A 24,349-nucleotide genomic window follows, 5' to 3' on the forward strand; every position below is an offset into this window, starting at 1 on the left:
CTCCCATAATTTTTATGTCATCTTCAAACTTTATCAATGATGATTTTTTTTTTTGTTCTAGGTCACTGATTATATCAAATAGGATAGGGCCAAGAACAGATTCCTGCAGGACCCCTTTAGAAACATACCCACTGGATGATTCCCTATTTCCAGTTTCCATTTTGAAACCTGCCACGTTATTTTTATATCTGTGATGGTCTGGTCAGTGAGGGGTATAATCCATACCAGTGAGGGGCTGTGTCACCACCTGTCCTGTAACACTGGGTTCCTCACTGCTTTGCTGCTGTAGCTCCCAACCTGGGATGCCCCCACCCAGCCTACAACCATGCAGATCACACCCCGAGTGTCTGTGTGTAGCTTTAGCCTTGGTCCAGCAGCAACACATCAATCAATCACACTCTGAGTTCTACCAGCTTTGTTTACAACTAGCAAAATGACCCCAACACACTCCCAGTCCTGAATTTCTCAAAAACTGTGTGCACTGAAGTGTCCAGCCCTCTCCTGGACAGCTCAGAGAAATAATGAGGTTCATTGCTCCTGTAAAGAGAGAGAACCACATCACAGCTTACTATCTTAACTGGGAGTAAATACACCCTTCCCTTTAAACACAGGGCTGAGTTGGTTTATGGTAAGAATGAAATACCTAGGATTAAGTGAGTTCATATACAAGGAATTAAGATAGAGTTACAAGTAAAACAAAACCTAATTCTGAGAGTCCAAAACAATCTAGCAAGGTACAATCTTTGCCTAAGTAGGTTTCTCACCTTTATTCAATTCCCAGAGATTTTACCCTCTCCCCTTAGTTAAAGGACACATCTTTCTCATCTCACAAGAGCTCTGTTTCCATATGTCTGTCTAGTGATGATTGCCAAAGGTGGCTTCTGAGTTGCTTATATTTTTCAGTGATGTTTCAGGAAGCAGGATGACCTCATGCTGTTCTTTCCTTTCTGTGGGCTTCCTATGCCCCTGTATGTAAATAGGGCTTCCACTATGCTTGATTTACATAGAATACTGGTAAATAGTTGTGACATTTCCTCCTGTCTGGGCAAACTGTACAGCCTAATATAAATGAGTATCCATAATTCCTTAGTGTTAATATGTACAATTTACAATATTAATCACTGGTGTGTCAGCTTTCAGAAAATACTTCTCTATACACATTTATAATATAGTAATATTGTATACAATCAGTTGCTTATCACTTGAGGTTCAGCCCTCCTGTCTTCATAGACCAGTAAGCCTTTGCAATGTAGTCTTTGAAAAGTAAAACCCAGACCAAGCTTCTCTCCTCTGATGGGTGTAGATGCCAGGCTCTCTTCTCCCCTGCTTGTTATGTGTGAGGTTTGCCTCCACCCCTTGTTAGCTTGATGACTGTTTATGTGATATGTAACTATGTTCTCATTAAAAGAACAGGAGTACTTGTGGCACCTTAGAGACTAACAAATTTATTAGAGCATAAGCTTTCGTGGGCTACAGCCCACTTCTTCGAATGCATATAGAATGGAACATATATTGAGGAGATATATATACACACACATACAGAGAGCATGAACAGGTGGGAGTTGTCTTACCAACTCTGAGAGGCCAATTAAGTAAGTGAAAAAAACTTCTGAAGTGATAATCAAGATAGCCCAGTACAGACAGTTTGATAAGAAGTGTGAGAATACTTACAAGGGGAGGTATGTTCTCATTATCTTTCAAAGTGTTTTGGAAATAAATATCCAATGGAGAACCACATTCCTTTGTTTAGGGTAACTCCTCTTTGACTAGCAAACACATTTGAAGAACTATAATTTCAGTTTATGTCCATAATTTTGCATCAGTTGCTTGCACCTACACTACACTATTAACCAGTGAGTTATGAGCTATCCAAATGACAATCTGTATCTAAAAGGTGTCCTGTAGTAACAATAATGAGTTGGGGTACACTGGGCTGGTCAGGCCAACTAAAACTGACTGCTAGAGAGCAGAATGCCACTTTCCCTCTGCCCTAGGGCTGTTCTTAATGTCACAATATCATTCTAGATTGTTTTTTTTAAATCAATGTCATGCAGAACCAGAAAGAAGCTGAAGATTTTATCCTGACAGGAATCCTAGGCAGAGCAATACGTGCAAGTCAGCCCGTCCTGCACAGAGAGGGCAGTCAGCTGTTGTAGAACAGCTACAAGGATCCCTCTCACCACAGCATCAAGGAATCAAGTCTCAGGGCATGACAGCAACATGCCCTTTAAACTTTACCTATGATTAATCTTTTACACAGTGAGATGAACAGCCAGCCAGCCTGAGGCTTTGCTGAGAGCCAAGACCCCATTTCTACAAGCATATAATTACTCTGAATCCCCTGTTGATAGGCAAAGAAAGACTCAAAGCAGACATCAGTGATACAAATTTTATTTTGTTAACATTAATTTATAGTGAAACAAGCAGGTGTCAGTCTTATACAGGCACAAAACCCTCCCCCCACAATATTAACCTAGAATGCACAGCCTCTGTTCAGCAGGGGCAGGAATTTTTATTGTTAGCATCTTGTGTGAACTCCAGTTTCTGCACTTTTCCCTGCTGCCTCTCCATATCCCGATAGAGCAGGGACTTCTGGGCCTTCAACCTGCAGGCCAGGCACATGAAAATCGACTCCACATTCTGACTCTCTTTGGGGTCCTTGGCTGACGTTTCAAACAAAAGCATGTTGTGAGCATCAGCGAATTTCAGGGCCACGCTGGATGGCACCTGAATTTGTTCTCGTAAGTCACACTTGTTCCCAACAAGCACCTTGGGGACGAAAGGGGGCACAGCATGCCCATTGCATTCCTCAATCCACATCTTAAGATTGGTGAAGGAAGCCATCTTAGTGACATCATAGACAAAGATGACGGCATGCACATTGCGGTAATAGTGTTCTACCATGCTCTTCCGGAACCGCTCCTGGCCAGCTGTGTCCCAGACCTGCACCTAGAAAACAAAGCACAGTGTGCCTGAGGCAGCCAAGATGTAGTCCACCCCCACGCAGGCCTTGGGTCCCAGGAACAGGCAGTTTCTTGTTGGGAGAGGCTGGGGGCACAGAGACTTAAGGCATTTCCTCCTAGTCTATATCATTCTCAATATGTACATAACCCTTGTTCAGCTTGATTAGTGAGGCTAGACAACTGCAGAGCTCCACATAGCTAATTCCCCTTCACCTCAACTGACACTGCTGAGTCCAGCACATTTTGAGAGAAGTCCCTCCCTGGGCAGCCCTTTGCTTTACCTGCAAATGGTCCCTGTACTCTGGCCTAGAAGCCTTGGATTCCTTTGTCCTTGTACTGAGCATGGTTTGCTCCAGGCAAAGTGGTTGTCTGGGATTCAATCACTCTTGCTCAGCACCTATCTGGCAGGTCCTGTGAGCTGCTTTTTAAGAGAGTTTCCTCTTCTAACCATATTTCATTGCCATCTTCACCATAGCAATAATGTGCATAAAACACCTGGCACTTCAGAGGCATTTCAACACCAGACCAGGCATTACTCCACCTCCACCAGCCAGAGCCATCCCTTGGGTAGGGCGAATTGGGGCAACCACCCCAGGCCCCATGCTTTGAGGGGCCCCGTGCTTCAATAAAATCGGGACTGTCCCAATATTTAGCCCTTTGTCCCACGTCCCGACAGATTTATGCCATTTGTCCCGATATTCAGGTGAAGCGAGTGGGGTAAGAAGGTGAACGGGGAGGCGAAGGGCGGATAAGGAGGAGAGCGGCGGATGGGGGGGGGGGGCATGCACCAGATGGACGGCGAGGAGACTAGCGGGGATGCAAGTGGTGAGCGAGGAGGCGGGGGGGAGGAGGCAGGCGGATGGTGAGGAGGAGAGCGATGGATGGGGGCGCACCCTGGACACATGGCGAGGAGACAGCAAGGACAAGAGCGACAGGCGGGATGTGTGTCTGAGGGGGCGGGCGCACAGCGAGGAGACTAGCAGGGACGCTGATTTGTCCCAGGCCCCACACCCCCCTAGGGACAGCCCTGCCGCCAGCATCCCATTGCAGAAGAAGTGAAGAACCCTGTAATGCACCCAGACAATTGTACAGTGGTGAATCTGGAGGGGGAAAAAATAGTAGAATTCCTTCCCGACCCCTGTAGGTGCACCCTGAAGCCTGGGATTTGATTATTTCTTTTTTAAAGCTGCAATAGCTGCAGACTGATGCTGAAACCATCCAGCTGCCTTGTCAACCCAGTGCCAATATCTGCAGCAGGGGAGTCTCAAGCTGGGCAAACGCTGGCAGAAAGCAAGCATGTTTGTTCCTCATTTCTCTGCCATTCAGTTTCCCCTTGCACTCGAATCACAGGGACAGCATGAAAAGGAGGGGCTGCTCTGGGCTCATTGTCCTTCAGACCCTCCTGTCCCCACCCTCTCACACCCCCTCTTTTCAGGCTACTTAAGCCTCACTTTTCCCCTCTGACAGGAGGTTAGCCTGGGCTACTAACCCATCTCCCCTCACTGCTCAAGTGTAAGCAGCTAGGGGAGAACAGCAGGCTGGACACTTCCCAGGCCTGGAGCAGCAACACTGGCTTCAGGCCAACATGGGGTGTAAGTTGCACTAGCAAGAACACAGGGCTCAGGAACAAAGCTGACTGCAAACATTTTGACCAAGCTTTTTCCTGTCAAAAGATGCCGTTTTATCACCACTGAAATGGTTCCCTGGGCCAGGATGGACCAGTCAAACTGAGATGCAGAGCAGCCAGGAACAGCCCACAGTCCGGTGGGCAGAGCACTCCCCCAGGGAGATGGGAGGCCCAGGTTCAAATGTCTGCTGTGCCCAATTAGAAGCAGAGACCTGGGTCTCCCACATCTCAGGCTGGCGTCCTGACCACTGGGCTGTAGAGTGTCTCCTGTTGGAGTGTTTCACTTTGTATAACTAATTAAATACTCATTAGGCCAGAGAGAGGGACACAACAGCTCAGTGGTTATGACTCTCGCTTGGTTTCTGAGCCTTTCAGAGTTGGCTGCACTGCTGTTCCCCCTTCAGAAGCCCTCAGACTGCTCAGCCTCCAGGGGTCACTCCCGCTGCAGCATGCCAAGCCTACCAATCTTCCCTTGCTCTCTGTTACCTTACCCATCAAATCAAAGTTTACCAGCCTTAACCATCGAGCTTGGATTACCAGTGTCAACCCCCTGGGCAGGCAGCCAGATCCAGTCCATGTACTGTATGGATGTGGACTCGAGACGAGTTAACATTTTGCAGAATCTCAGCTTTCATTTAAAAAGGTAGTTTCTAGCCCACACATTTGCAAAGGAAAGTCTGAAAACACCTGAGTGCAACCTAAAGGCTCAGAAACCAGGAGTCAAAAAAACAAAAACAAAAAAAAAGCATTCCAAGATTTTAAATTCTCATGATTTGGGGGCCTGGCTTGTGATTTTGGAATATTTGGGGTTGTGATAGTGGAATGGTCATCTCCTATGGAGAAAGTTTGGTGCAAGCTGCAAGAAAAGGGGATTGGCACCCACACAGCCAGCTGCTCGAGGCCTGTTCCCAGCGTAGCCATTAAAGACAGACACAGCAAGGAGCATCCCACTGGGCTGCCAGTCGCATGCACAAGCTGCAGCAACTAACCCTGCCCTAGGCCTCGAGACACAGTCACAGCAAGTGGCTGGGTCCACAGCTCTGCTCTGCAAACTGCCCTTTCCTGGGCCTACACCCCAGCTCCACAAAGCCCCACCTTCCTCAGTGGCAGGGTCTGGAGCATCTACCAGCTCCTTCCTACAAGTACTCACTATCACTCCCCCACCCAGCTCCCTTGATCCAAATCTGGGCATACTGGACCTTTCCACAGCATTCTCGCCACCACCTCCTCCTTCTCCACAGACCTTGGAACCTCCCAGGGGGCTGGTACATGGCCCCCACTTTCCCAATGCCCTCATACCTCAGCACATCCAGTACTCTCTGCCCCTCCCCACCTACCAGCATGCTCCCTCCCTACCAAACCCTCATACATCTCCTGCCCTCCTGTACCTCTCCCCTCCGCAGCCCCCCCATGTCTTCATAGTTCCCCCTCCCTCAACCGCTCTCATCCACTTGTACCTCCCTGCCCGCTCATACCTCCCTGCCCCCATGCCCCTTCCCTCATACTCCCATCCCCTTATACCACCCTCCCCTCCCCCCCCCCCCCCAGAATGCTTCACCAATGGCTTCAGACCTCCCAATCCCCTGGATGACCTCGTAGCTCCCTCCAATGACCTCGTATCCCCCCGCACCCTCCAGTGCCCTCCTACACCTCTCCCCTCACCTGCTCTCATACCTCCCCGCCCCCTCCTCCCCTCCAGTGTCCTCATACCCCCTCCCCTGCCCACCAGTGCCCTCGTACCTCCCCGCGCCCCTCCTGCCCTCATATCCCCCCTCCAGTGCTCTCGTACCCCCCTCCTGCCCTCCAGTGCCCTCATACCTCCCCGCCCCCTCCTGCCCTTCAGTGCCCTCGTACCAACCTCCACTCCCCTGCCCACCAGTGCTCTCGTACCTCCCCGCCCCCTCCTGCCCACCAGTGCTCGCGTACCTCCCCGACCCCTCCTGCCCTCCAGTGCCCTTGTAGCCCCCACCCCTATAACTTGCTGCTCCACTCGCTGCTCTCCCACACGCCCTTGCCACCCCAATGCCTTTGCACCTTACTGCCCCTGCTCTAACTCCCCACCTCTGTCCCCCTCTCCACTCATGACCTCCTATCTCACTGCCCCCCCCCCCAGTAGATACCCTCATCCCGGTGACACTTTCATAGCTTGACACCCCCACATACCTCATCAACCTCCACTACCCCCATACCTCTCTGACCACCTAGCTCCCCGCTCCATTTCTCCCACACACACCCCAGCCAACCTCCAGCCCTCTCGCCACACACCTCCACCCTTCTGCCCCTTCCTATACCCACGCCTGCTCTTTGGCCTATGCACACCATGGATGTCTCACACCTGTAGTGCCCCCCTATCACTCTCTTTGTTCCCCTTCTCTCCCTCTGCTGCCGGTGCTGTGCCCCCATTTCCTTGTACCTCACCAACCCCACCTGTTCTCCAGCATCCCCCTCTCTCTGCCCCATGTCTTCCTGTGTCACCAACCTCCTGCTTGTTCTCTACCTGTTCCCCCACATCCTTAACAATCCCCTCACTCCCCATCCCTCACCGCCCCCCATCCCCTCCTCCCTCACTGCCCCTGCTCCTCCATTCCCCCCAATCCCCATCTGCCACTGCTCCCCGCTCCCCCATTCCCCCCTGCTCCCATCCGCCACTACGCTCTGCTCCCCATCCCCCACTACCCTAACCCCCAATTCCCTCCTCCTTCGCTGCCCCTGCTTCTCCATTCTCCCACTCCCCATTTGCCACCACCCCCTGCTCCCTCATTCCCCACTCTCCATCCCTCACTGCCCCCATCCCCTCCTCCTCCATTCCCCCCAATGCCCTCTGCTCCCCCATCCCGTCTGACTCCATCTCTTACCACCACACCACCCCCACAGTTCCATCCTCCCTCAATGCCCCCTGCTTCCCCCATTTCCCCACTCCCCATCTACGACCACGCCCTGCTCCCCCATTCCCCAACTCCCATCCGCCGCCACCCCCCCTTCCCTCATTCCCATCCCCCACTGCCCCCTGCTTCTCCTCTCACCACCCCAACCCGCCAATTCCCTCCTTCCTCACTGCCCCTGCTCCCCATTCCCCGCCTCCCCCACTGCTCTGTTCCCCCAATTCCCTCCTTTACTGCCCCTGCTGCTCCCCCATCACTCTCCCCTTCCACTCCTCATCCCCCTCCCCATTCCTCCCCGCTTCTCCCGCGACCTTGATTTTCTCTCCCTCGATCTCCACCGTCTTCTCCCTGAAGTCCACGCCGATGGTGGCCTCGGTGCTGGCGGGGAAGTCGCCCCCGCAGAAGCGGAAGGTCAGGCAGGTTTTGCCCACGTTGGAGTCGCCGATGACGATGATTTTGAAGATGCGGACCCGCAGGTACTGCTCCAGCGAGGCGTCCAGCTCGGCGGCGGCCGGCCCGGAGGGCTGCATGCCGGGCGCTGCGCGGAGCCGGGCGGCGGCCCGCACACAAAGGCAGGAGGCAGCTGCCGAGCGCGGCGGATCAGGTGGCTGATGCATATTCAGCGCGGCGGAGACCCTCCCCCTGGCCGGCCGGCGGGTGGGGCCGGCCGCGGGGCTCGCCTGACCCACGCGCTCCCGCAGCGCCTGCCTGCGGGCCAGCAGCAGGGCGCCCGGGGCGCAGGGACACCGGGCCCTGGCTGCTCGCCAGCGGAGCAAGGGGCGGCCCCTGGCACGGACTGCCACGCCCCCGCCTGCGCCTTCCCAGGGCCAGGGCCTCTGTCTGCGGGAGCCCAGCCCAGCAAAGGGCCGCCGCGGGCGCTCGGATGCTGTGGGCCGGGCCCTGTGCACACATATTGCAATCAAAGGACCAGGTGGGAGAAAAACTCTTTTGCTGACCGGCTAGAAGAGCTCCCACCCAGGGCCCCGCTCTGGCTCTCCCAGCCCAGCCCACCAGCAAAGCCCAGGCAGGCCTGATTATACTGGCGGGGAAACAAGCAGCCCAAATGGGGCACACAGAGAACCTTCCCTTCCAGATCTCTCCAAAGCCCCGCAGGAAGCAGGAAAGGGCAGCATTCCGGGGCTGGTCAAGGATATTTTGCGCCCTAGGTGAAACTTTCACCTTGCTCCCCCCGCCCCCCAACCTCCGAAAACTAGTAAACTTTGCATTATAAACAGCCTGTTAGAACGGGTAACGGCTGTTGTAATGTTTCTTTTTTACCTTTAAGGCGTTTCAGTTGTTTGCCACTGCCTCTGATGGTGTCCTATTCAAAGTCTTACTATTGTGCAAAGCTAAACAATTCAGCCTTGCATTGCATCACCAGCCAGGTTAGGCAGGGTGACAAATCCCCCTTGCCCCAAAGGGCTATTATCCCCTGGTGACTAATTTCTACTCCAAGTCTATAAAGCAGACTTTTAAGGTAAATACATTATTCCTTCAATTTTCAGATATTACCCATGCACACATCTCACAAAGATTCTCACTGCCCTGCCGCGCCGCACAAAGGACGGCTGTAGGTGGGAAACAGCAGCAGCAGTGCGGCTTCTCCTGCCCCATGGTGAGCTACACTCCCTGCCTGGCCCTGCTGCCGTGGAGGCTGCTGTCGCCCTGGGCTCGGGCCGCCCGGCTCCCCCCGAGCGGTGCCCGGTTCCTGCTGCTCTTGGCCGGCAGGTGCGGGGCCCCAGCCGAGCCCAGCCCTTTGCGTCCCCCCGGGTGGCCGCAGCCGGGGAGCCCGAGAGGAGTAGCGACCCCCGGCCAAGCGGGGGAGACTCCGAGGTGAAGAGGCTGCTGGCATGGGCCGAGCGCTGGAGACTGACAGGTACCTGCCCCTAAGCAATAGTGAGGGGAAAAAAAATTGGGCACCGCTTTTTGGCACCCCCAAATCTTGGCGCCCCAGGCAGCCACCTAGTTCGCCTAGTGGTTACACCGGCCCTGAGCATTCCCCTCCACCTTCTCTGCAGGCTGCTGTGGGACCAGTCAGGCTGGAGCGAGGTGAACAGAGCCACATTTGCACAGCGTTCTTGACCACAGCAGCATGGCATCTAGCCAGCAGTGGGCTGGCACCATCAGCACATACCAGTTGGCACCCCTACCTGCTCTTCTAGGCCCAGTCTCTCCCGCTCAAGTGAAGCAGAAGCAGGGTAGGCAAGATAAGAGGCGGTCTGTGGCCGGGGGAAGGCTGACCTGGATCACGAAGCTTAGGGGGCCCCAACTCCCTGGGTTACATGCAGGACAGAGAGCGAAGTGACATTTATAGCAGACCAAAGTACAGACATGACTGTGTGCATCCAATACAGGAATTCATTCTGGGCACTGCCAACACCTGTGACAGACACACAACACCCATGTGCTAGAGGGACCATCGGCACATGCCTGGGATAGGTGTCATGGAGCCACAGGGTCTAGTCCAGACGTGGGCAAACTATGGCCCACGGGACCATCCTGCCCAGCCCCTGAGCTCCCGGCTGAGGACCTAGTCCCTAGCCCCTCCCTTGCTGTCCCCCCTCCCCCGCAGCCACAAGGGCCGCACTCTGGCCTGCTGCTCCTGCTGGGCAGTGTGGGGAGTGCAGCTGGCTCTGTCCGGGTGTCGCGGCTGCAAGCTGCTGCTGCTGGTAAGGGGGCGGGGGGGTTGGGTAAGGGAGCAGGAGGTCCTGGGGGGCAGTCAGGGAGGAGGGGGCAGTTGGATGGGGTGGAGGTTCTGGGGGGGCGGTCAGGGGACGAGGAGCAGAGGGTGGTTGGATAGGAGGTGGGAGTCCCAAGGGGGCTGTCAGGGGGCGGGGGTGTGGATAGGGGTCGGGAGGGCAGTCGGGGGACAGGGAGCAGGAGGGGTTGGATAAGGGGGTGGGATCCCAGGGGGCAGTTAGGGGCAGGGGTTCCGGGAGGAGGCGGTCAGGGGACAAGGAGCAGGGGGGGTTGGATGGGTTGGGGGTTCTGAGGGGGGCAGTCAGGAGGTGGGAAGTGGGAGGGGGCAGATAGGAAGCAGGGGCCAGGCTGTTTGGGGAGGCACAGCCTTCCCTACCCGGCCCTCCATACAGTTGCGCAATCCCGATGTGGCCCTCGGGCCAAAAAGTTTGCCCACCCCTGGTCTAGTCTATGCCCCAGCCTGTAACCAGTCCTTTGAGAGTGACCCCTTCAATTTGCTGGGCCTCAAGGACCCACATTTCCACAGGGGCAGGCCTATGGCCTCCAAGACTTAGAAACTAGGCCTTCAGGCACCAGCAATCCCTGTCTCTCTCCATGACTCCAGCCAAGCCAGACTCTTGCAGAAGGCTTGTACTGCTCTCCCCCTCACTCTGTTTCACACGATTAATTTATTCTTTCTTCCCTCCCTTCCTTGGCCTTGCCTACGCTGGGGATCTACTTCACTTACAGCCAGTGCCGGCGTATCTTCACCAGTGCAAACTGCCATTGCAGACACGGTGAAGCTGATTCCTAGGGGCCTTGCTGCCTGCACCACTGGCTGGCACCGAGACAAAGCTGAGCGCAGATAAGACCTTTGATTTCATCCTCCATTGCCCTCTTTTTTATCCTGGGGTCTTCCTTAGTGCCCAGGAGTCTCTGCAGTGCTCCCTTCACTCCTCAATCTCCTGTTCCTTTCTCTTTGCCTGCCTTTCCCTCCACAGCATCTCTGGGGGACACAGCAGCTGCTCTCTATTAGCACTGGTGAAGCTAAGTGGTGACTGCTGCCCGTAGGGGCCTATCATGACTTCCTGGAGCAGTGCACGCAGGCTGCACTGCAAACTGTGCTAGCCAGATAGTGCTGCAGCCCTTCCCCCTCAACCCTGTGGCTTTGTGAATGGCTCTAACACCCTTCACTGTAGTCAAGGAAACCATGCTAGAACCCCGCTAGTAGTCATGGCTGTAGCTAGGAGGGGGATTCTCCTGGCCAGGACTGTAAATGCATACAGGAGCAGGCTGTCGAAAGGCACTCCGCTGCTGAAGGGATGTACACCCCAGAAAATGCTGGTGAAAAAGACAGTGCAGCTAAGAAGGGGATGGGCGAAAATGCTTTAAGGCATTCTTTGTTTGCAGGGACAGTGAGGAATTTAGAAGTTTCCAGTCCCTCCCTGTAGTGTAGACATACCCTTGGAGAATATCTGAGTACTCTGGTGACCCATGCATTAGAAACACACCCAAAGGATTCTAACCGCCCCAGGGGAGTTTGATGCAGACTTTGACTGCAGGCTGCAGTGGGAGAGCTGAGGGTACATCTCCACTATAAGAGACCCACAGCATGGCCTCAGCTGGCCCAGGTCAGCTGACCAAGCTTGTAGGGCTCAGGTTGCAGGGCTAAAAATTGCAGTGTAGATGTTTGGGCTCTGGATAGAGCCCAGGCTCTGAAACCCAGGGTGTGTGTGAGGGGTCTCACGGCCTGGGCTCCAGCCCGAGCCCAATCATCTACACACCAATTTTTAGCCTCGCAGCCCAAGCCCCGCAAGCCCAAGTCAATAGACCCAAGCACTGAGATTCATTGCTATAGACTTTTATTGCAGTATAGTCATACCCTGAGAGCCAAAGGAGTCACAAACCAGCAGGAACAAGAAGGGTCTAAGTTATATAACGAGCCCAGATGAGGCTTGGACAGGGCAGCGGCTGGAGCACTTCCATATGCTTCTGGGACGGCTTGTGGTGTGCAGTCACAGCTGTGAGCTAAAAAGAACAGGAGTACTTGTGGCACCTTAGAGACTAACAAATTTATTTGAGCATAAGCTTTTGTGGGAATGGCTGAGCCATTACAAACATTGAATCTATCTCCCCATGTAAGTATTCTCACACTTCTTATCAAACTGTCTGTACTGGGCTATCTTGATTATCACTTCAAAAGTTTTTTTTTCTCTTACTTAATTGGCCTCTCAGAGTTGGTAAGACAACTCCCACCTTTTCATGCTCTCTGTATGTGTATATATATCTCCTCAATATATGTTCCATTCTATGCATCCGAAGAAGTGGGCTGTAGCCCACGAAAGCTTATGCTCAAATAAATTTGTTAGTCTCTAAGGTGCCACAAGTACTCCTGTTCTTTTTGCGGATACAGACTAACACGGCTGCTACTCTGAAAGCTGTGAGGTAGATGCTTCATTGGACAAGTCCCCATCTGCACTTTTGGGCTGCACATGCAGAGGTCTCACCTCACACTACAACTCTGATGAGTCAACAATATGCTATATTGGCTTCAAGAAGTAGGGGGAATCTAACAATTCTGGAAAGATGCTGACAGACTGTAAGGAAATTGAGAGAAGAGCAACATGAAGGATCTTGAGGGAGCAATTTGTGATGAGATATTAAAAGAGCTAGATCTGTAGAGCTAGGGAACAGTTCCCTAAAGGTATCGGATATAAGCCAGCCAGATTCTGCCAACTCTCACAATTTGATCATAAATCTCATGATATTTAGTGTTTTTCTTAAATCCCCAGATCCTGGAGTCAGGCAATTACGGAATAATCTGTTCTCACTTTTATAGTCCTTGTTTTGAAGAAAAGTTTTTAAACAAGATCCCACAGGCTCAGACACCAAAGGCAAAGAAACAGAACCCCACCTTTGGGTTTGTTTCCTGGGTAAGCACAAACCTTATGAGTTGTAAGCCAACCTCACAACTGCTGAGCACAGGGATAGGCAATACTGGGACTGCTTAGTGTAAGGCAAGGGAGTAGAATTAGGAGGAAAGGGGGGGCGGGGATGATGAAAGGGAAAATACAAGCTGAAATCAGAAGACACCTTCCTACTGGTAGGCTGCAGAGACGGAAGCCCTAGCATGAAAACGTGTTCCTGCCAGGTCACTGTGAGGAGTCATTTCAATTGGTGAATATTCTACAGGACATGGCCCTACTCTGACCTGGGGAACGGGCTGGGCCCAGCACTTAATTTATGCCAGGGCTTAGCCCTGGCACCTCTAGGCTTGTGAGTTCATAGCTCCAGGTGCCCTCTGGGCTTGCCACATCAGTTATGAAAGTAAAAAAATTGCTTGACCCCAGCACCTCTTTCATTACAAATTAAGCACTGGCTGGGCTCCTCTGGATTTCTCCCCACCATGTTTTTCTGATCTCCCATGCAGTACTGCCAACCCCCAGCCCTCAAGAACCATGAATCAGACCTCACACAGTCATAAGTTTGGCTTAACAATCATGAGATTTTAAAAACTAATAAAGCTGTGGTCCTGTTGATTTGCCTCTGTGTTTCAGCCATTAGAGGTCACATTTTTAAACTTCCCTGCATTGAGGAGGGCTAGAGACTTACTTTTTGTTTTAAAATGAAAGCTGAGATTCAGCAAATCCAGCCACATGCCCAGCCAGGTCCCCAACACTTCTACCATAATAGGTGAGTAGAAAAACCTTTGGGGAGGATGTCCCTTCTGGCATCTTCCCACCTCAGCAAGAAGCAGAACAGTGTTCTTTCAGGAGGATCCCATTAGCCAGTGATGGTCCTAGACCAGGTCTGGATTTAGGAGATACACAGGAATCTCCAATCATTATCAAGGGTTGACTGGCTTACCCCTGCACTGAAAGTGGAGAACCTCAGCAGTGCACAGGACTCAGCACAGGACAGCTGCACTCGCCCTTCACCTGTGGAAAGAGCCACAAGTGAAATGAGTCTGGAAGGTCTCATTCAAATTCCAATTTGTGCACCTTCTTAAATCACTGCATTGTGCAAGAGGCAAGCCCAGGAGCAAACTAGGGATGGATTGTGCCCCTCATGACTGGGGTACATTAGCAGAGCTGCCTGGGGTCCCAGCCCTGAAACAGCAGGGGGCACGTTGTTCAGGACTGAGAGGCACGAGCAGTGCGGGAATGAGGTAGTCATATGCACACATTGATACCCCACCTGCATGGCAGCCTGCTCCCTGCCACAGGGTCCTCTTCCCTCAGACACCCTTTGCAAACTGAACTGCAACCCTGTCAGCAGGGCCCCTTCCTATCCTTATAGAACATCAGGACTTTGCTCTTTGCTAGCTTGTCCACACATGGAGTCTCAGGTTCTCACTGCCCTGTGTGGGAGGGTCCTGGCAGGACCTCTGGGAGACCTGCTTGCCAATACAAGGCTGAACCCTGAATGGTAGCTCTCCCCACAGCGCAGGGGGAAGAAATGCTGGGACAGTCAAAGAAGGAAAAAATGGCTCGTGCTTAATATTGGTATGTAAATGGTCCAAGTTAAGCACTGCACTCACCCCTTCCTGGAATGAGAAGAGGTCTGGCTTTGCTGAGGAAGCTTCCTGACAGGCTGGGTTAAGGGACAGCAGCACAATGGTTTGCATGAGACAAGGCCTTTAAATGAAAGCTGGAGATGGGAAAGGCAGCAAAGGTGGAGGGCCCAGGGAGCACCCTCCCAGCCAGGATCTCTTCTTGCACTCAGGGGAAGGGGATGGTTGTTTCTGGAGGATTTTGCTGTGTTACAAGGCAATCTTCTCAAGAGAAAGTGTGTTCTTGCCAGGCCAATGGCCCACGGGGAGCAGCTACCACCCATTGTGGCTCTAGAGGGTAGAGTGGGACTAACCCTGCCCCTGCTCAGACTCCCCCTGCCCCGCTCAGGAGAGTAGCGGCAGGCCCCTCCCTCTTTGGGTGGAAGGATGGAGCAGCCATGTCTCTATCAATCCCTGGCTCAGAGTGCGGCCACCAACTCTTGCTGGTGGCCGCACTGACACTTTTTCCTAAAATACTTAATTAACTTTAGGAAAACAAATAAATATAAACGCCCAAATCATTGTAATTTATTGATGTAGGATTTGTTTGTTTTTTGCAAACGCGATAAAAAGAATGATGTGAAAAAGTGATATTTGTATGTTCGTTAGTATCACTTTTCACAGCACATTTAGTAGCTAGCTGGGAAGCTGCTGTAAGTGATATTAACAAACATACAAGTATCATCACTGCCTCCCAACTAGCTAGTAAGTCTGCTGTGAGAAGTGATACTTGCATGTTTGTTAATATCACTTTTCTCAGCGAACACCAGGACAAATTAAGCCCTGGGTGGGGAGATGGATGCGGGGCTGGGAAAGGCAGTGGGGGCGATGGGGGTGGTGGTGCAGGGCAGCACATCCATGAGCAACAGGGAGGGAGGGGAAGAGGCCAATTACAACTGCAGCCTGGCCAAGGCTACAGAGCATGACAACAGACACTGGAAACTAGGCTTCATCCAATCCTCCTAGCAGCCCCAGGTCCAGACTGAACAGCAGCAGTGACAGACTAACATCCTGCCTGCACATGGCCTCTGGACAGACGAGCAATTGCCCCAGAGTACAATTTCATTAGCTGTACGATGGTGGTACCTTCCTGCATCCCTCCCACAGCATAACATCCCACAGCTCTGCAGGGCAATTGGTCAGACTCAGCAGAAAATCTACACTGCATGCGCTCCAACCCATCTGCAACCCCCAACGCAGGAGGATGAAGCTACTAAACACATGTAGGGGCCATTGTATCTCGAGGACAAAAGAAACTAACATTCTACAGCCATCAACAGAGCGCTCTTGCAGCTATCACTGCTGCCATTGATGCCAGCAGGCAAAGGCACCAGCCTCGGCACTGAGCCCAGCACAGGGGTGAAGGGATAGCTCAGTAGTTTGAGCATTGGCCTGCTAAACCCAAGGTTGCGAGTTCAATCCTTGAGGGGGCCATTTAGGGAACTGGGATAACAAATCTGTCTAGGGATTGGTCCTGCTTTGAGCAGGGGGTTGTACTAGATGACCTCCTGAGGTCCCTTCCAACCCTGATAGTCTATGATTTAAGCCTCAGCATCCAAAGTTCTGTGCAGAACAGCTGGCTACAGGGTTTGGCACCAACCCCAGTTCCCTTCACTACCCAGTCATCAGCCCTTGCCCTTCTCACTTCAACTCTCTCTCACACCCCTGACCTGCTAAGTCAGCCAGCAGGTCTGAGTGCCCCCGAGGGCTCTGGGTCCTCTCTGCATAGAGGTGTTAGCAGGGAGGGATCTCACCCCAGAAGAGGAGAGGCCACTCAGGGGGACAGGCTGCTGTGCTCTTGCCCAGATGTCATTAGTAGAATGACCACCCAACTCCTCACATTAATGAGAGAGGCAGACAGGGATGGAAAAGGAAACTAACTGGGTAAGAAGTGGGGGTGGGGTTAACTTTTCAGACCCCAAATATTATTTAGAAAGGGCCGGCAGCAAAGATCTACCCTTTTAAAAAGGAGTCCGGCATTATCCTAATCCCTTTTCATGTCCCACCCACACAGCAGAGCAAACAGCAGCAACATTCCAGCTCTGTGCTGCAATTCCAGTTCACCCTCCCCATGCTGACTGAATCAAAGAGCAGCTGAGGATGTTTACCAGCGACACCATCATAGAACACTCCACTCAAAACCCCACAAAAGACAACAGGCCTGGCTCACGCTCCTGGGGTTCTATCACAATGAGGTATTCGGGCCTCCCGCTCTGGCAAGGGCATCCCAGCCAGGAGGAGGCTGCATGAGACCCACCCAGCTGATGTCTGATCCAAGGAGCTGCTAACATTTTTTTAAAACATACTTAAACAGAGACAGATGTTCTGGGTGTCCCTGGAGGTTTTATTCACAGCAGTTATTTATCAAGGTCTAAGGCCTTTGATTTCCAGCTGACGCCTTCTTGGTGTTTCCAGCCTAGGAAATAAGGCCCCTGTGTCAGGGCCAAGTCTTCTTCCTTCAAAGGGACATGGCTTTCCATGGTAGCGAGGCAGAAAGGTCAAGTCTGTGAAAGCCCTTTCCTCAGGCTTAATACCCAGCCTGGAAAGTAACTTGTCCGCAGTGGCTGGAATCACTGGCTGCAGCAGAATCCCATAAATCCGCAGACATTCCAGAGTCACATGAAGGACTGTGTCAAGCCAGCACTTCTCTGCAGGGTTGTCTCGGCACAGTTTCCAGGGCGCGTGTCTCTGGAAGAAGCCATTGGTCTGCCTCACACACGCAACAACAGATTCTAAAGCCTTGTATATTTGGAAGTGTTCAAAATAATCAGTCACCTGGAGAGGCAAGCAATCAACTGATGCTACCAGCTCGTAGTCCTCAGCCAAAGCCCTACCTGAGGCTTCCACATCCATGTGGTCAGAGCCCTTTCGAAAGCACGACTCTGAGAAATGCGGGTAAATCCCACTGGGGTTGATGCTAGGGGCTGTACAGCGGTTGAGAAGCCCCCCAAGCGCATCCGCCAGCTCAGAATTCACCAGCTTAATAACTTTCTCCTCATAATAGTCACAGTCTCGCTCAGGGACACCTTGCCTTAGCAGGAAGTACCTAAAGCCATCCACCGTGTACTGCTTGAAACATGCCACTGGATCCACCACATTGCCCAGGCTTTTCGACATCTTTTGCCCATGGACTGTCCAGTGGGAGTGCACATAGATCTGCTCTGGGGGATCAAGCCCCACAGCCATGAGTAATGCTGGCCAGTAGATGGCATGGAACTTGAGGATGTCCTTGCCAACAACATGGTGAGCAGCCGGCCACCAGGCATGGTGTGCATCAGGGTAACCCGCTACAGTCAGATAGTTCACCAAGGCATCTACCCACACATAAATGGTTTGTGTTGAATCACCAGGGACAGGGATACCCCACTGTAATCGGCTTCTCTCACGGGAGACAGACAGGTCTGGCAAGTCCTCTTCCAGCCATCGGAGCACCACCTGGTAGAAGGGCTCAGGGGAGATGACATGCTGATTCCCCTGGAGCCACTTCCGTAACGGCTCTTGAAATTCAGACAGCTTGAACATGTAATTCTCCTCTTTGGTCCAGTGCACCTGAGAGTGAAAGAGAAAAATGAATTACAACCAATACCCTTCATTACGTTCTACAAGAGACACCCATAGCTTTGTTAACATGGAGTTATGGTTGTAGACATCCAACAGTGCTTGGTGCCCTTTAGGCCCTCCCACTGCACAAGAGCTTAATTCTCAAAATTCGAACCTTGGAAAACCAGGAACTGCAGAGCCATGGTCAGGGGCGGCTCTATGTTTTTTGCGCCCCAAGCACGGCAGTCAGGCAGCCTTTGGCAGCACGCCTGCGGGCGGTCCATGGATTTGGCGGCGTTTCTGCGGGTGATCTGCCGGTCCTGCGGCTTCAGCGTACCCGCCGACGAATTGCCGCCAAAATCGCGGGACTGGCGGACCTCCTGCAGACACGCTGCGCTGGTGCCTGGAGCCGCCCCTGGCCATGGTCCCCATACATTTCTACTACAAGGACTGCACCTCTCCCTCTGCTGTCTGCTTCTTATTTATATCACCTGTAAGTGAGAACAGATGTTCACCTGGCACTGTTGTAGCTGGCATTGGCAAGGTATTTATGTGCCAAATATGTTAAACATTCGTGTGCCCCTTCATGCTTCGACTTGTAGACTCTATAATTCTACATTTGTAAGTTGCATTTTCACAATAAAGAGATTGCACTACAATACTTGTATGAGGTGAATTGAAAAAAACCTATTTTTTGTTTACATAATGTAAATATCTGTAATAAAAATAATATAAAGTGAGCACTGTACACTTTGTATTCTGTGTTGTGCTTGAAAGAAATACATTTGAAAATGTAGAAAAAATTCAAAAATATTTATAACGGTAATAGAATACCAATTTAAATTTAACAGTGTGATCAAAACTGAGATTAAGCATGACTATTTTTTTAATTTAGTGATTAATTACAATTTTTTTAAATTGTTTGACAGCCCTAATTTTTACATACAGGAGGCTTTTCTTGGTGCTGAATGCTAGCTCTCAATACCTACAGTGAAGTGACGTGATTTATGTGGTTATTGCCCTCTGTTTTGTCCCCATTTGTGCCCAGAGATTGGTATAAGAAGGTTGAGGTTTTAAAACCGTCTCCTTTTAGAGTATTCTACATCTCCAAAAAATCCTTTGACTAAATGAGTGCGTATTTAGACAGCTAACTCTGCTCCAGCCCATGAACAGACACACCAAATTTCAAGCTGATTTAATTATACAAGAAAATTCTAGAGAGATTTGAAACTTCAGCTTCTCTCTTGCTACATTAACTATGGAACTGCTATTGTTTCTCTTAAACAGGCGGTCTGCTGAGCATCCGTAAGGGGAGCACAGGGTGGGAAAGAAGAAGAGAAAGCACCTGCACACCTGCTCTGGCCAGCGAGGCAGGGAAGCATCGGGCCATGCCAAGAGGAGGGCAGGGAGGAAGGCAGCGCAGCTCAGTGTTGTACCTGATGGCCGCTCTCCAGCGAGACCTTGCAGGGGCGGCCCTGGGCATCGGGGCGCTCGGTGATCTGGCCCTGGGTCAGGAAGCACTCGTCCGGGGTGCAGTACCAGCCCTCGTAAAAGTCCTTGTAGAGTAGCCCGCGGCCCTGCAGCGCCGCCCAGAAGCACTGCACCGCCCGGCGGTGGCGCGGCTCTGTGGTGCGGATGAAGTCGGTGAAGGAGACGGCAGCCCGGGAGAAAAGGTCGCGGAACAGGCCGGACACGTGCGCGCAGAGCTCAGAGGGAGACGTCCCGGCCGCTGCTGCCGCCTGCTGGATCTTCAGCCCGTGCTCGTCCGTCCCTGGAACAGCCAAGCGAGGCAGCTGGGTGCTGGGCCAGGGGGGCTGCAGGGCAGGGGTATCCGCCTCCCGTGGGCACTGCCCAGCGAGCACGGCACCGCCTGCCCGGTGGGGATGGAGTTGCCAAGTCCCGCACCCGCTGCCGCCGCAGGGATCCGCTCCCGGCCCGCCCCTAACCCGCCCCCGCGCTCCCTCCGCTCACCGCCCCCGGCTCCCTCCCGCTCACCAGTGGCGAGGCGGCCCGGGCCCGGCCCCAGCAGGCCCCGATGTCGGTGCAGCGCGTCGGCCAGCAGCGCCGAGTAGAGGTGCCCGATGTGCGGCGGCCCGTTCACATAGAAGATCGGGGTGGACAGAAGCCAGCGGCGGCCGGGCCTGGAGCTTCCCCGCCGGGAAGGGGCCGGGAGCGGACGCCGCGGCGGACGGAGAAGGCAGCGCGCCGGTAACGACAGCATGGTCAGATCGGCGGCCGCACCATAGAGACGGGGGGCAAGAGCGACACTTCGCAGCCCGGCCCGCTCGCGAGAGGTGAGTGACGCGACGCGAGACGTCTCCCCTCGCGGACCATAGCGCTCTGCGCGTGCGTGGAGGGATCTCCCAATCGGGGCGCGGCGTTGCGGGCGGCGCATGCGCCGAGGGCAGGCCGGGGTCCGTGCAGAACGGAGTGGAGGCTGGGGCACGCTGCAGCCATGTTCCGCTGCCGAGTGGCTGCCGTGGTGGAGAAGCTGGCGCGGAGCCTGCGCTCCCTGACCCCGAGGCCGCGGGGCCGGGCGGCGGCAGGTGGGTCGGGGTGAACGATCCCCGTTCCCGGCTGCCCAGACACCGGCCTATCCGAGCATGGTCGCGATCCTCGCGGGGAGCCCCTGGGCCAGATCCCGCCCCACAGCGGCTCCGGGGCGAATCCCCGCTGCTTGCGGGAGCAGGGCGCTGCCAGTCCCTCGAGCCCCCGCGCCCTGGGGAGTCGAGCGGGGCCGAGCCCCGCCCCTGCCTGGTCTGAGGCCGGTGCTGAGAAGTACAGCCCGGCGCTATGCCGGGAGCCAGGGCCTCGGGAGCTGCCTGGGGCCTCCGGGGACGTGGGTGTGTGAAAGCCGGACGGCGGGTGGGGAGGAGCCAGTGTCCTCCTGGATATTGCTACTAGCTGAACAAGGCGGCTGCGGGGCACCAAGGCAGAATGAGTTAAGCAGAGGCAGCCAAGGGAGTAGATCAGTTCATGGAGGGTGGGTCCATCAGTGGCTAGTAGCCAGGATGGTCAGGGATGCAACCCGTGCTCCAGACACCCGAACTCCTGATTGTCAGAAGCTGGGAGGGGAAGTGGGGTTGGATCAATCCAACTGCCTTGTTCTGTACACTCCCTTTGAACTTCTGGTACTGGCCACTGTCTGAGACCAGATACTGGGCTAGATAGACCACTGGTTTGACTGAATGGCAGTTCTTGTATTCTTACCCCTTCCTGGAACCCGATCTCATTGCTGTCAGCCAGCAGGGCTGAGGATGGTGACTAGAAGGAGTTGGGCCTCCAAAGAAATATTTTAGGTGTGAAAGTGACAGTCTGCTAGAGCTCCTTGCAGCATTGCCTGCTGAATGGCTTTCGAGTTGAGTACCTCCTAGTGGAAGAGAGACAGGATGTGAGTGAGTCCTCAAACAGTTATTTAAGTGTGGTGTGAGTCCTAGACACTTTGAGTCTAGAACAGAAATAAAACCAATGGGGTTTAATGGTAAAAGTTAGAGGTTCTTAGCTGTGTTGCTTTTTACCCACTTCTGTGATCTTTTGCATCAGAATGTGGGTAGTGAAAAATAGCTTCCATGGCACCATTGGATTCTTAGCACTACTGTGTTTATCACTGTTTATTGTCCTTGAGGTTGTGACATCTCGGTGTGAGGGCTGTTTAAGGATGTAATTTTGAGCTTTCAGAGCATGAGATCAGTGAATGAAGTCCCTTGTGCAACTTCCCATTCCATTAATCTAATTCTGTGTTGTAGGAAGGCCATCTTAATCTCCAGGATTGAGAGGTGAGATTGCTATTTCCTTACGAATGAACTATGAAGCAACACACACAGTGTGCATTTGCTTTCTACTCCTCCTTTGATAGAAGGACTTGAAGAGGATCTCAGACTTTGTTCTGCTTGTCTGTCCTTCATATTGGGAATATCAATATCTGCTCCTTATTTCCTTCTTTGTTAGCAGTTTCTGGCAAGCTCCTTGGAGGAGGATGTTACTGATGTCACACAAGGCTATAACTTCAGCTTCAGCTCCCCATGCTCCAAAATGAGGTGGGGAAGGAATGCTGATTCTCAGACTGGAAACTGACAGCCTAAGACTACTGTTTGTGGTCTAAGAATCAGCATTCTCTCTTGTCTTCCCACCCCTGCTCTATGTCAATAATCTGGTCCTCCAATGATCTTTCCAGAGCCCTTTAAGAAAGAAGGGAGAATCTGATGTTTCAAATATGGAAACTGTTCTAGGGTGGGGGGAGAGGGCTTGCATCTGTCTTTGAACATAATAAAGGAGACTTTAGGCTTCATAGTTCACCTTTAAGCGATGCCCAGGCCTTTGGACCTTGGTGCTTAGAGATCTCTTGGCTTGAATTCATCTTCTCTTGGTTTTGTTTTTGGGGACTTTTAAAGTATTCAGAGAGGTCTGCATGAGCAGTGAAATGAAAATGCCAGCAAAAATTTTTATGGCAGATCCTTGCATGGAAGCAGGTTATTCTACACTATCTGTCCTTGTGTTCTCCATTTACTTTTAACAACAGATGTTAACCTTTAAGGAAGTGGCATATTCTTTCTCTTCCAGCATAACTTTTAGTAGAAGAGATTTGCCCTGCGCCTCTCAGGTCACCGATTAAGATGAGTGGCCTATTGTAGTAGTTCCTGAGCATTGCCAAATTAATAGCCCGAATCTTGTTAATTATCTTTTCATTGAAGAGTGGACATGTTTTCTAACAGCTACTGAAATAATAAATCTATAATTCTTTTAGAATCTTGTTGCCTTTTTTTCCCATTCCTCCTCTAAAGGGTGACAGATTTGAACTTTCAGCTTTCTTTATTCCCCCCCCCCTTCCTTCCTGAGGTGCATGACATGAGATAAGAACTATGCAATGTTGCCTTCTCACTTTCCCCGTCTTGAAGTTTGACTCTTACTGCAAGCATGTAAACTGGAGAACTCTAAGTGGAAAAGGTGCAGCAGAGGTTTCAAGACTAGCCTTACAGTGCAAAGGATGTGAAGTTTGCTTTGATGATAATGAAGGGAAATGGACACAAATATAGTCAGCTGGCCATAGTCCTGCTTTCCATGCGCTGCAGCCAATCCACTTCTGATATTCTGCTGCTGCCAGTAGCCTGGTAAACTCGAGTTTTCCTATTTAAAATATCTTTTATATGTATGTTGTGTCGTTGTTCCATAGAAAGGAGCTACAGTTTTTATTTAAACTTTGAAACTGCAAGATGCAGATTCCGTCATTTAGCGTAAGTGATCTTGCCTAACAAGACTGTTAGTGCTCTTTGTGGATGCTTCAGACTAGATAAAAATCTTTAGTATTCCTGAGTGTGTGAAATACTGCCAGGGAGGGAGAGCAGGGCTTTAGTTTCAATTGAGTGAGTTCAAGGGCAGTGAGGATGAAAATCAGCAGAATTTACTTTGACAAATGAAAGAATATGTCGTGGAAAGCTGGGGGAGAGTCTCTGAGGAGAAGAAGAATGATGTTCTCTTCTTATTTCTCAGCTCAACAATGAAACAGCCTCAGGAAGGTCTTGGGCCCATAGTCAGACTTGGAACCAAGGATGAACTGGGAAACTGACTCTTGCTTCTGCAGTTTCTTGTAGGAGACTTGTGTGTGTTTCCCCTGACTGAAGCAAATGATCCTGGTTTGCTGTTTTGCTTTAAGTCTGATGATGCTGAATCCCACGCAATGGGCCAGGCTGGGAAATCCCTGTGTACTGACTGCAGGATGCAGGAGTTGGGGGATTCTTCTTTGTTTTTCCTCTTTTTTTCCTGTGACCCACAGTCACAACCTGGGCCATATTCATATAGAACTGTAAACTGGCTTGCAGCTGATTCCAGGCTGTGCTATTGCAGCTGCTGGCTTGAGCCAGAGGTGAGGGGTATGGAGTGGGGCGAATGGGTATGGCACTAATGGCAAATGCAGAGGGGCAGTGTTCAGGAGGAGCTGACAGGGAACCAAGGTAGTCATGGTTAGGAGGTGTGGGGCAAATCAGAGGAAAAGCACTGTGCCTAGCTTCTTGGAATGAGGGGCTGGGAGGTGGCTCTGTAGGAGAAAGCAGACTGGTGCTTGGAAAGGACAGAGAGAGGCCAAGTGTTCTTTTATCCACACTGAATTTTC

General features: G+C 52.2%; 2 protein-coding genes across 2 annotated transcripts; both read right to left on the reverse strand.

Annotated features, from left to right (window-relative positions):
• Positions 1–2,441: 2,441 nt before the first annotated feature.
• RAB33A (RAB33A, member RAS oncogene family) lies at positions 2,442–8,089 on the reverse strand. The gene is made up of 2 exons (XM_065411034.1): positions 7,784–8,089; positions 2,442–2,949 (listed from the first exon to the last, which is right to left on the reverse strand). Exons 1-2 carry the CDS (start codon positions 8,087–8,089, stop codon positions 2,494–2,496), a joined length of 762 nt encoding a protein of 253 aa, XP_065267106.1. The 3' UTR covers positions 2,442–2,493.
• A 5,976-nt stretch (positions 8,090–14,065) lies between these two features.
• MARS2 (methionyl-tRNA synthetase 2, mitochondrial) lies at positions 14,066–20,638 on the reverse strand. Its single transcript, XM_065410951.1, has 4 exons — positions 20,239–20,638; positions 19,680–20,014; positions 17,010–18,252; positions 14,066–14,089 (listed from the first exon to the last, which is right to left on the reverse strand). The coding sequence occupies exons 1-3, from the start codon at positions 20,636–20,638 to the stop codon at positions 17,068–17,070; spliced, it is 1,920 nt and encodes a 639-aa protein (XP_065267023.1). The 3' UTR covers positions 14,066–14,089; positions 17,010–17,067.
• Positions 20,639–24,349: the final 3,711 nt, after the last annotated feature.

This window comes from Emys orbicularis, chromosome 9 (assembly GCF_028017835.1).
Source record: "Emys orbicularis isolate rEmyOrb1 chromosome 9, rEmyOrb1.hap1, whole genome shotgun sequence".
Classification (NCBI taxonomy): domain Eukaryota; kingdom Metazoa; phylum Chordata; order Testudines; family Emydidae; genus Emys; species Emys orbicularis.